Source organism: Eschrichtius robustus, chromosome 16 (genome assembly GCF_028021215.1).
Source record: "Eschrichtius robustus isolate mEscRob2 chromosome 16, mEscRob2.pri, whole genome shotgun sequence".
In the NCBI taxonomy this organism is placed as follows: domain Eukaryota; kingdom Metazoa; phylum Chordata; class Mammalia; order Artiodactyla; family Eschrichtiidae; genus Eschrichtius; species Eschrichtius robustus.
Genome location: NC_090839.1, coordinates 87,974,137 through 87,986,229, shown reverse-complemented (window position 1 = coordinate 87,986,229; position 12,093 = coordinate 87,974,137). Strand labels below are relative to the sequence as shown.

Sequence of the window (12,093 nt, the reverse complement as noted above, 5' to 3'; positions counted from 1 at the left end):
ATCCCTTGAACGTGATGACTTGTTCTCTCTTGCTGCTTTCAAAATTCTCTATCTTTGGTTTTTGATAGTTCGATTATAATGTGTCTTGGTGTGGATCTCTGAGTTTATCTTACTTGGACTTTGTTGAACTTCTTAGATGTATAGATTCATGTTTCTCATAGATTTGAGACATTTTTTACCATTATATCTTCAAGTATTCTTTCTGCTTCCTTTTCTCCCTCATCCTCTGGGGCTGTCATTATATTTATGTTGGTCCACTTGATGGTATCCCACAAGTCCCTTAGACTTCATTCATTAATGTTTTCATTCTTTTTTTTTTTTTTAAATCAAAAAATAAATTTTTATTCTCTATTTTGCTCCAAAAGATAAGACTGTTTGTAGAATTAAATGTCAAGGGATCTTATGACATTTCCTGGCAGAGTTTGTGTGAAGCTTTCGACCAGTTAGTTTAATCCAAATTAGTAGGAGCTTCAGAAAAGGCTTTTGGCCCGTCCTCAGCTGGGAAGAGGTTTTGTCATGAACTCTGCCAAATGCATAAGTATATATAAAAAGGGAGTAGAGGGAAATTGGGATTTTGGCCCAACTTTTTTTAATAACGAAGAAACAAACAAAATCCCCAGTTTAATTAAAAATTTCCCCATTCTGGCCTACCCTTTAATTTTTATGTTGCTACCCAAAAGTTATTACATAGTTACTTAAAAAAGAGAAAGGGGAAGCATTTTTAATTTTAAAGGATAAGGAGAGGAGGAAAAAAACTCTTGAGTTTTTCTTTTTCTATATCCAGAGTTCAAACAGCAGTGGCCTGTGTTTCTTTAGCAGGTTTGTCTTACAGGCAACTAACAACAGCCTATCAGTTTTTAAAGTTCTAATTCTACGATGAGGCTCACTAATGTATACAACAAATGGAGTGCATGCACCCATCCAGTCGTACAGAAGCACATCACCCCAAAGCCCGTGTTGCTCTCTGCAGCGACTAGTAGCACAACGTAGTAATTTCATCTCATTAGTAACTCGAATATAAATTTCTTGTAATAACTTTGGAATTGCCTGATCCAGTCTCATGGGTATTGGGTCGTGCCAATTCTCTTTGTAAAACATACATATCATGCAGGGGGACAATGCAACAGAATGAACCTTAGCGCTGTATGGGGTATCTTCACTCAGTAGTTCTTTGTCTCATGCAGGGATCTTCTGCTCCTCACGTTTGCAATCACTATCCAGCTTCGGCCTTGAATACTCAACAGCCTGCTGTGCAGGTCTCTGTGCCTGTTCCATAGGCTTCTCAAGTTCAGGATGTCTGTCCGATCCTAAACACATCCTCTTTCCACTATTTTCTATATCAGTTTGTGTCATGCCATCCATGCAGTCACCCAGTAGGAACCCTGGACATCATCCATTACTCATCCCTGTGCCCAGTCAATCACCAGGACATGCTCATTTCATCTTCTTAATATTCTCCATTCAATCTTTACTACCACTGCTCTAGTTGAGATCCTTACATCTCTAACCTGGATGGATGACTGCAACAACCTTCTGACAAACATCCCAGCTTCTAGTGTATCTCCCTTCACTCCAAACTACTACCACTGGAGTGATGGTGATAGACCAAGCCTGATAATATCTCCTTCCCACTAAAAATCCTGAGGTAGCTTCCCTTCCTCCCCCAGAGCAGAGGGAGGCAAGGTAGAAACCCCTCCTGCCATAATCTCTAGCCTTACTTTGTTGATTCCCAGGTCACACATCACCCTTCAGTGATTCTAAACCACATGTAGCTCCCCTACACACCATGCTCTTTCTATGCCTTGGCATCAACCAATCACCAGCAAGCAAGCCTTAGAACACGTATAATAGGGAAAATAGAGTAGCACATATAACTGCTACAGGGAAAAGCAGTTACCACTAAAATAAAATAGAAAACCATTTTTGTTTACATTTTTTGGGATCTAGAGGAAAATGTAAAGAGAAGAAAATTAAAGAATAAATCAGCTGAAATATTGATTTCCCGGCTTCAACATCAAGAATAAAGCATACTAGGTAGAGGAGTCCTTTTGGACTGGACTGTCACAGCTCCCTCTTTGGTGCTGGTTTTGGAAACCTTCCCAGCCTGAGACTCAAGCTATTAATCAACAATTGTCTCTGAGTTGAAACCCACCAATTAAAAGACTTAGGTGTCTGACAAAGGACAAAACACTGCACTAGTCAGAGCTCACTCTGGAGCAATGTACTAAGCCTATCTGAGAAGGCTTGGTAAATGACTGCCAGAGAAAACACAGAACAATGTAGAGATTGGATAATTTCATTTGACCTCCCTTCAGGTTTACTGATTAGTCTGTCTGCTCAAATATGTTGTTGAAACCCTCTTGTGATTTTTTTTTTTTTTTTTTTTTTTTGGTTATTGCACTTTCAGCTCCAAAATTCTATTTGGCTTCTTTTAATAATTTCTATCACTTTATTGGTCTTCTCTATTTATTGGGATATCATTCTCTCAGTTTCCTTTGGTTCTTTGTCTGTGGTTTCCTCTAGCCTTTTCAGCGTTTTTAAGACAGTTGATTTAAGGTCTTGTCCAGTAAGGCCAATGTCTGTTTTCTCAGGGACACTTCCTTTTAAATACCTTTTGTACCAGTGCATGTAGCATTCTTTGTTGTTTTTTATTTGGTTTGTAATTTTTTGTTGAAAACTGGACATTTTGAATAATATGCAAAAAAAGAAGAAAATAGAAAGGAAACAAACGACAGATGATGTCTAGGTCCTGGCAGACTGGCTCTGTGTTGGGGCAAGTCCTCAGCCTGGCCGCTGACAGCTCTGCCTTAGCCTTCACTTCCTGCTTTGCTGAGCATGAGACTTGCCAGAGGTGAAGCCTCTGTTCTTCTCGGCTCTCTTCTGAGTGTGTGTGCTTCCCTGGGCATGCACGTGGCTCTCTAAGTTCCCCTGTTTGTGTAATAATAGCTTTTCTTAAAAAAGCCCATATTCCCCCAAACCCCCCAAATTTCACTGGGCTTTTCTGCTAAAGCTCCAGCCTGTCTATTATTGCCTCGGTTGTTTTTTTGTTTTTTTTTTTTTGCCCCAGGCAGCAGCACCTTGTCCACTTGGCTTTCGTTGTTTTTGAGGCACGTGAAGCCTCTCCACCCTGATAGAGCCCAAGTTAGGTGGGACAAGGGGCACCACTGCAGCAGGCCTTCCAGGAAACCCCAGTCAGGTCAAAAAGAAGCACAGTTCCTGGGGAAGAAGGTCACTATGCTCCCTCTGGAACCAGCACCCACTCTGGCACATGAGTCATCTTTAAGATGTGCTGCGAGGGAGGTAGGACACGGGTAAATTAAAGGCCACAAAGCAAGTCTCCCTGTTTCAGTGGCCTTCCTCCTGGTTCTCTTTGGTTGCCATGAACCTTTGCCACCCTCCAGAGTTCTGATAAGGTTGATGCTGACAGTTTTTTGACAAGATTTTCAGTGTTTCTAGGGAGGGACAACCCTGGAGGTCCCTACTCTGCCATAAGAGTAAGGACTGAGTAAAGGCCAGTGAGGTGGTGGTGACTGGTGGTTATAGTAGGGTAGTTGGTCAGAGGATTCAGTGCAGGAGCTTAAAGTCAGGGCAGGATACTCATTCACAAATACTGTCAGTTTTAAAATTTGAGACCGTTTTGGCACTATTAGTTTGAGAGAGATGTTTTATGTATTTATTTCTACCTTTATTATCACAAACATTAAATTTATGTTGGTGTTTGTACTTTATAGGTTATGTATTTAATATTTATTTCAGTTAAATACTTATCTTTGGTTTTCAATGTTCTTTTTCCTACAGAAGGTTTGAAGTCTCAAGTTGCCCGCCACAGTCTAAACTATATACAGGAAATTGGAAATGGCTGGTTTGGAAAGGTAAAGTTTGTTCACTTTCATTTTTTCCCCTCCTACTTATACTGTTTAGAATTTAAAGCTAATTAAGACTTGTGTTACGTGACAGTCCACATACTGTCTACACACTATGGTACCTATTGAATTTCTCCATTGGCCCCTGAAACCATGTGGAAGTGTGAGTGTCAGCATTCCTGGGTGTGTGAGTTTTTCCAAGAAGGTCTTTTATTTCTATATCAGAGACTTTTCTAGTTGTTGGCAGACAACGGTAAGAAGGGAAAAGGGATGGGAATTTTAGAAGCTTTTTGTCCTCCTCAAATTATTTGTTTCTTCTTTCTTCTCCCCCTTCCCTTATGACGCTTAAACCACTTTATAATAGACGGATAGTATGGTTATAATGAAAACCATTGTGAAGAACTCTTGTGTTTCTCGTAGCCTGTCAAGTGACCTATAATAAGGTGCTTTGTCGATCTTTTTACCACAGAAGGAATAATCTTTTTATAACAACTATTTCTATGATGGAGCAATCATTCTTTGTAAGAGGGTGTAACTGAGTGATCATTGCATCATAAGCAGGGCGGTCACGACCAGAAGATGTATTTGCTCTGTAGTCAACCATCTCATGCTTCTTGTCTTTCCGATAAGAGTTGTTTGTCCTGTATCTTTCATGTCATCCAAACTTTATTAGTTACCAGATCTTCTAAGCCATTTAGCAAAACCTATTATGTATCAGACGTTGTTCTTGGTGCTGGGAGTACGATGTGGAGGAAGATGGTAAAGTCCTGGCCTGTGGAGTCCTGGGAATGTAGCAGCAAACGAGATGGAACCCTTGCCCTGTCAAAGCTGAAATTTCTAGTTGGGGCTGGGGGGTGATCAGACAGTAAACAGTCAGTGGTAGGAGACAGGCTCAGAGAGGGGTAGGGGAGCCAGGGGACGTGAGGTATTTCCTGCATTTAGAGACTTTGACTTTTCCTCAGAGGGGGCTAGGAAGGTACTCCAGGATCTGGGGATGAGTGATATCACCTGGCTTACAGGTTGAGAGGATCGCCATGTTGTAGAGGGCCACGGGGAAGCAGGGAAATTGGTAAGAAGGCTGCCGCAATTGTCTAGGGAGAGTTGCAGGCAGGCTTGGACCTGGATGATAGCATGGAGAGGTCGAGGTTCTAACAGGAGCACACAGGACTTGGGATGGAGCAGATACGGAGTCTGGAGAGGGAAAGAAGTTAAGGATGACGGCTTTATGGCCCGATTGGCAAGAAGCATGGAGTTGCTGTGAACTGAGATGGAAAAGACTAGGGAGAAGCAGACGTGGGGGAGGAAGATGGGTTCACTTTTGGATACATCAGGGGTGAGATGGCTCTCAGATGTGCAAATGGAGATACCATGTAGGCAGTTGGAAATGCAAATTGAGAGTTCAAGACAGAGATATAAACTTGGGAGAATTCAGTGTAGAGGTGGTACTTGAGGCTAGATGAAATCACCGAGAACGCTAACACAGAGGAGAGGGGGAGGCGCAAGGACCGAGCCCTGAGGCCCTGCAGTGGGGAGATCAGCACAGTCAGGGAGACCCTGTGAGGGAGACAGAAGAGTCAGCCAGTGAGTAGGAGAGGGCACAGGAGAGAGGAGCATTATTCTGAAGGTCTGAGGAGGAGCTCCAGAAGATGAATTGCAGTAGATGCTCGGACACACTGAGCAAGATGAAGGCTGGGAGAATTAGGACCCAGCAGCATGCAGTGCATGGTATCCTCAAAAGATTCAGTCCTTGTGACCTCAAAAGGGCCATGTCACATCCTCACGTGGGGTGGGTTCCAGGGAGAAACTGGAGATAGCACATTTAGACAACTCTGTTGAGGAGTTTTAATCTAAAAGGGAACAGAGAAATTATGAGCTGTTTGGGCCCATCCAAGGGTCAAGGGAAGGTTGTTTTTTTTGTTTTTTTAATTTTATTTATTTATTTAGTTATTTATTTATTTATGGCTGTGTTGGGTCTTCATTTCCGTGCGAGGGCCTTCTCCAGTTGCGGCAAGCGGGGGCCACCCCTCATCACGGCGCGCGGGTCTCTCACCATCACAACCCCCCTTGCTGCAGAGCACAGGCTCCAGACGCGCAGGCTCAGTAATTGTGGCTCACGGGCCCATTCGCTCCGCGGCATGTGGGATCTTCCCGGACCAGGGCTCGAACCCGTGTCCCCTGCATTGGCAGGCAGACTCTCAACCACTGTGCCACCAGGGAAGCCCCCGGGAAGGTTTTTTGATTGTTTTTTTTTATAGTATATGCTGCTATTTTAGCATGTTTATATGGGAGGGGGGACTGATACTGTGGGAGGGGGTGTAAGCGTAGAAGGGATCCATAGCATTTTTGTAGGACTTGGTCTTAGGCACAGAGACAGTTTCTCTCCTGAAATGGGAGCAGAAACAGGATGTGTACACAGGTGCAGGTGGATTTGGTGTTAAAATGAGCAGGTTCACTTCTGATCATTTTCTTCAGTAAATAGAAGGCCCGTTTGAAATGCAGGAGTGAAAAGATGTACATGAAGTTTGAACAGGAGGAGAAGGTGGGAAGGTATATCAACTGGGGAAATGGGAGGGGTGGTGAGCAGTGCTGAGGACCCTCCCAGATTTAAAATGAGACCACTCATCATGGCTTTTGTCTACTTTTGATGCTTTTTATTGTAGGCAAGTAGATGGATTTAAGCAGCAGTGAGGCTTGGCTGAGCTAATAGACCTCAGTGAGAGGGCGCGGGGGTGATGGGAGTGAAGGGTCGTGGGCTCTAAGCTGTCAGGGAGGGTAGCGGGGCCTGCAGTCAGGACAGGAGGGTGGCAAAGCGGGATCATTAGTGGATTGGGGGGCAAGTTGTGCACTTGTTGGATTAGACTGTTGAAGTAAGTGAGCTGGAAATCGAAGGACGGGTAGAGAAGAAGTTAAAATTCAAGGTTTTGGACATAACATGATTACTAGCTAGGTCTAGACCCCTGGGAGTGTTTGCTGAGATGGGGTCGTAGGAAAGATGAGCAGGATTGAGGTCAGAGAACTGAGAGGTCCCGGTGTTGAGTGAATAGTCCCTGCAGACGTTGCCCTCCAAGGATGACAACAGTGCTGGCGACAGAGAGGGAGACAGTGAGCCAGATCATTGCACTGGTCCTCTAGTCATTCTCCCCTGTTTGCAAATCGACACCATGGACGTGTTAGGCTTGTTACATCTGTGCAAACTGGTTATTTGAAACAGACAATATGGCTTAGTTAATTATCAGAGTTTCCTGTTCTATGCATTTTTCTGCCCTTATATTCCTAATGTAACATTAAATTCTGTTTAGGTTCTTATTCTCTATTTTCAGGGCATTAAAATTAATCTATTTTATAAAAATATAAAAAACCTATTTTAAAAGGAAGCCTTTTAGTTTTGACCATTCTCAAATTAGATAAAAATATTTACTTCATCATCGTTTTCATCTTAAATATTGTATTTTGGAGTGCCTTTGAATTGGCCTATATTAATACTTAATATATCACTTGTAGCTTGTTCTTATTTTCATTCGCATTTTGTGTTCTGTTAACTTCAGTGGAGTGTTTTTTCCCTGTGTTTTGACTGAAGCTTTAGTACAAGATAAAGGCCTGGAATAACTGGCATGCCGTGGATTTTTAATACAATGATAGTTTGTACACTGGCTGTTTGTCAGTTTATTTTGTCCTATGTGAAGTAGACATAACAAAATAACACAACTCAGTTGAAGTGTTTTTGAGAAATATTTGGGTTATATTTGAACCAAACTAATAAATTACTCTTCTGTAATGTCATTGGCAATTTCCGTGAAAGTATAAAACATTTTTAAGTAAATAGAAAAGAAGTACATATAAATATATGAATGTTGTAAAAGTCTGATGACTGTTTTAAAATTTAAGGAAAATATTTTAGCTTTCCAAGCTTTTCGTGAGGTAGTATTTAAAATAATAGAAAGCCATCTGACTGTTGCTTAATTTGTTTTCCTGTATTCCATTTCCTGGTAAGTGTAACATACTTCTTTATCATGTTGATGGAAGTGAAGTGAAAAACTATTCTTTGGTTTTAGGTGCTCCTTGGAGAGATCTACACGGGCACTAGTGTAGCGAGAGTAATAGTGAAGGAGTTAAAAGCAAGTGCGAGCCCAAAGGAACACGATACTTTTTTGAAAAATGGAGAACCATACTAGTAAGTAAACTGTAACGAATGTTTTGTAAACGTGGTCTGTGGTCTGTTGAAAATCAGGTGTTTAAAACGCCTTTGGGATTTCTGCTTGTAAAATACAAAATTTAAATACGATCCAGAGTCTCATAAGACCCAAAATGTCCAGGTTTCAGCTGAAATCACTCATCTTTCCAAGAACCAAGAGAACTCAACTCAAGTAAGAAAAGACGACAGATGGTGGGAATGTAAACTGATGCAGTCACTATGGAAAACAGTATGGAGGTTCCTCAAAAAACTAAACGTAGAGTTGCCAAATGGTCCAGCAATCCCACTCCTGGTCAGGTACCCAGACAAAACTCTAATTCAAAAAGATACCTGCACCCCTCTGTTCATAGCAGCACTGTTCACAATAGCCAAGACATAGAAACAACCTAAACGTCCATCGACAGAGGAATGGATAAAGAAGATGTGGTACGTTATATACAATGGACTACTACTCAGCCATAAAAAAGAATGAAATAATGCCATTTGCAGCAACATGGATGAACCTAGAGATTATCAAACTAAGTGAAGTAAGTCAGACAAAGAAAGACAAATATCATATGATATCACTTATATGTGGAATCTAAAATATGACACAAATGAACTTGTTTACAAAACAGAAACAGACTCACAGATATAGAGAATAGGCATGTGGTTACCAAGTGGGAGGGGGGCCAGGGTAGGGATAGACTGGGAGTTTGGGATTAGCAGATGCACACTGTTATATATAAAATGGATAAACAACAAGGTCCTACTGTTACAGCACAGGGAACTATATTCAATATCCTGTGATAAACCATAATGGAAAAGAATATGAAAAAGAATATATATACATTTACAACTGAATCGCTTTGCTGTACAGTACAAATTAGCACAACATTGTAAATCAACTATACTTCAATAAAATAAACGCACACAAAAAATAGAAAAGACAACAGATACCAACACCAAGGTGACAGAGGTGTTAGGATTATCTGACAAGGATTTTAAAGCAGCTGTTGTAAAAATGGCTTCAATGAGCAATAAATTATAGTACCCTGGGACTTCCCTGGTGGCATAGTGGTTAAGAATCCGCCTGCCAGTGCAGGGGACGTGGGTTTGAGCCCTGGTCTGGGAAGATCCCACATGCCGTGGAGCAACTAAGCCTATGTGCCACAACTACTGAAGCCCACATGCCTAGAACCCCTGCTCTGCAACAAGAGAAGTCACCGCAGTGAGAAGCCCATGCACTGCAACAAAGAGTAGCCCCCGTTCGCCGCAACTAGAGAAAGCCCGTGTGCAGCAATGAAGACCCTAACATAGCCAAAAATAAAATAAATAAATAAATTTATATTTTAAAAAAGTTATAGTACCCTTGAAACAAATGAAAAAAGCAAAGTTTCAGCAAAGACATAGACCACATAAAGAAGACCAAAGTGGACACTTTAGAACTGAAAAATATAATAAAGTAAAAACTCAGTGGATGAGTTCAACAGCAGAATGGAGAGGACAGAGGAAAAAATCAGTGAAGTTGAAGATAAAACAATAAATATCGCCCAGTTCAAACAACAAAAAGAAAATAGGTTTAAAAAAATGAAAAGTGCCTCAGGGACTTGGGGGACTTGAACAAAAGATCAAGACATCCCAGATTGAAAGGAGATAGAAAGTGGATAGAAAAAGTATTTGAAGAAATAACTGGAAAATGTTCCACATTTTGAAAAGACAAACTTACAGATTCATAAGTTGATCAAATCTCAAACAGGATAAACCCAAAGAAATTCATGCCAACACACATCATAATCAAACTTCTGAAAACGAAAGACAAAAAAAATCTCAAAAGCAGGGAGAAAGAAACACCACCTCACCTGTAGAGGGGTTACATTGGAAAAGAGGAGAAGTCTCAAATCAATAACCTAAGCTCATACTTTAAAGGACCAAAAAAAGAGGAGCAAGCTGAACTCAAAGCAAACAGAAGGAGTAGATATTAAAGATAAGAGCAGAGGTCGATAAAAGTGAAAACAGAATAACAGTAGATAAAAATCATTGAAACATAAAGCTGGCTCTTTGGAAAGATAATAAAATTGACAAACCTCTAACAAGACTGACAGAGAATAAAAGAGAGAAGACACAGATTCCTAATATCAGGAATGAAAGAGACCCTACAGACATCAAAAGGATAATAAGGGACAAACAGCTCTACGTATATATATATTTGACAACTTAGATGAAATGAACCAATTACTCAAAAAGCACAAACCACCACAACTCACCCAGTATGAAATAGGTTATTTGAATAGACCTATAATCATCGAAGAAATGGAGTTTGCAACTTAAAAACTCTGAAAAAGAATCCCCAGGCTTAGACAGTTTCACCAGAGCATTCTACAAAATGACTAAAGATGAATTAATGCCAATTCTACACAATATTTTCTAGAAAATAGAAGAGGAGGGGACACTTCCTAACTCATTTTATGAAGCCAGTATTACCCCGATACCAAAACCTGACAAAGATAGCACAAAAAGGAAAACTATAGACCAATATCTGTCATCGATGCTGATGCAGAAATTCTAACCAAAATATTAGCAAATATATAAAAAGCTATATATCATGACCAATTGGAATTTATTCCAGGAATGCTAGTCTGATTCAGTATTTGAAAATCAATCAGTGTAATCCATCATAATTACCGGGTAAAGAAGAAACATCACATGATCCTGTCAGTTGGTGGAGAAAAACATTTGACAAAACTCCACACTAATTCTTGATAAAAACTCTTTGAAAACTAGAATTAGATGAGACTCTCCTCCACTTATTAAAGAACATCTACAAAAAATCTACATCTAGCATCATACTTAATGGTGAAAGACTGAATGCTTTTATCCCTAAGATCAAGAAAGACGTAGATGTTCGCTCTCATCCCTGCTATTCAATAAGAGCTAGAAGTTCTAACTAGCTCAATAAGGCAAGAAAAGGAAACATTCAGAAGCCTGTAGATCAGAAAGAAGGACATAAGTGTCTGTGTTTATATGCAGAAAATCCCAAGGAATCTCCAAAAAAAAAAAAATCCCCTAGAACTAGTAAGAGAATTCAACAAGGTTGCAGGATGCATGATCAACATACAAAAGTCAGTTTTATTTCTGTGTACTATCAATGAACATGTGGAAACCAACTTTTAAATAAAATAACTTTTATATTCACTCAGAAACAAAAAAGAAATACTTAAGTACATGTACAGGACTTGCATGCTGAAAACTATAGAAACTGATGAAAGAAATCAAGGTCTAAATAAACGAAGAGACATACCATATTCATGGGTTGGAAGATTCATGAAGATGTCCATTCTTCCCAGTCAGATTCCTGCAATTCCTTTCAAAATCCCAGCAAGATTTTAAAAACCTATATACAAGATTATTCTAAAATTATGTATAAAGGCAAAAGCAGAATAGCCGAAAAAATTATGAAAAATAAGAATAAAAATTGGAGGAATCATTTGACCCAATTTCAAGACCTCTTATATAGCTACATAATTAGGACTGTGTTTTTGGCGGAGAGATAGACAAAACTCAACAGTAAAAAACAAAAATAAACAATCTAAAAGACATCAAGTGACACCAAAGAGGATCTGTGGATAGCAATGAAAAGATCAACATCATTAACTAGGGTAATTACGATCATGATGAGAGACCACTTCGCAAGTATTAGGAAAGCTAAAATAAAATAGCAACGATACCAGATGCTGGTGAGGACGTGGAGAAACTGGATCTCTCCCGCATTGCTTTTGGGAATGTAAAATGGTACAGCCACTTTGGAAAATAGTTTGACAGTTTGTTAAAAAACTAAACATACGCTTACCACTGTATGTATTAGTCAACGTTCTCCAGAGAAACAGAGGCGGTAGAATCTGTAGATAGATAGCTGGTTGGATGCATAGATGGATAGATAGATGGATGGATGGATAGTTGGATGGATGGATAGATGGATGGATGGATAGAGAGAGAGAGAGAGAGATGGATGGATGGATGGATGGATGGAGAGATGGATGGATGTATGTATGGAAAGAT

At 40.2% G+C, this 12,093-nt stretch overlaps 1 protein-coding gene across 3 annotated transcripts in view; it reads left to right on the top strand.

Moving 5' to 3' along the window:
* Positions 1–12,093, top strand: part of LMTK2 (lemur tyrosine kinase 2) — an 84,751-nt gene that overhangs the window by 32,194 nt on the left and 40,464 nt on the right. For all 3 annotated transcript variants that reach the window (XM_068523848.1, XM_068523847.1, XM_068523849.1), the window contains exons 4-5: positions 3,799–3,872; positions 7,916–8,034. In XM_068523848.1, the coding sequence (XP_068379949.1) occupies positions 3,799–3,872; positions 7,916–8,034 (193 nt within the window). The remainder of the gene's footprint in view (positions 1–3,798; positions 3,873–7,915; positions 8,035–12,093) is intronic.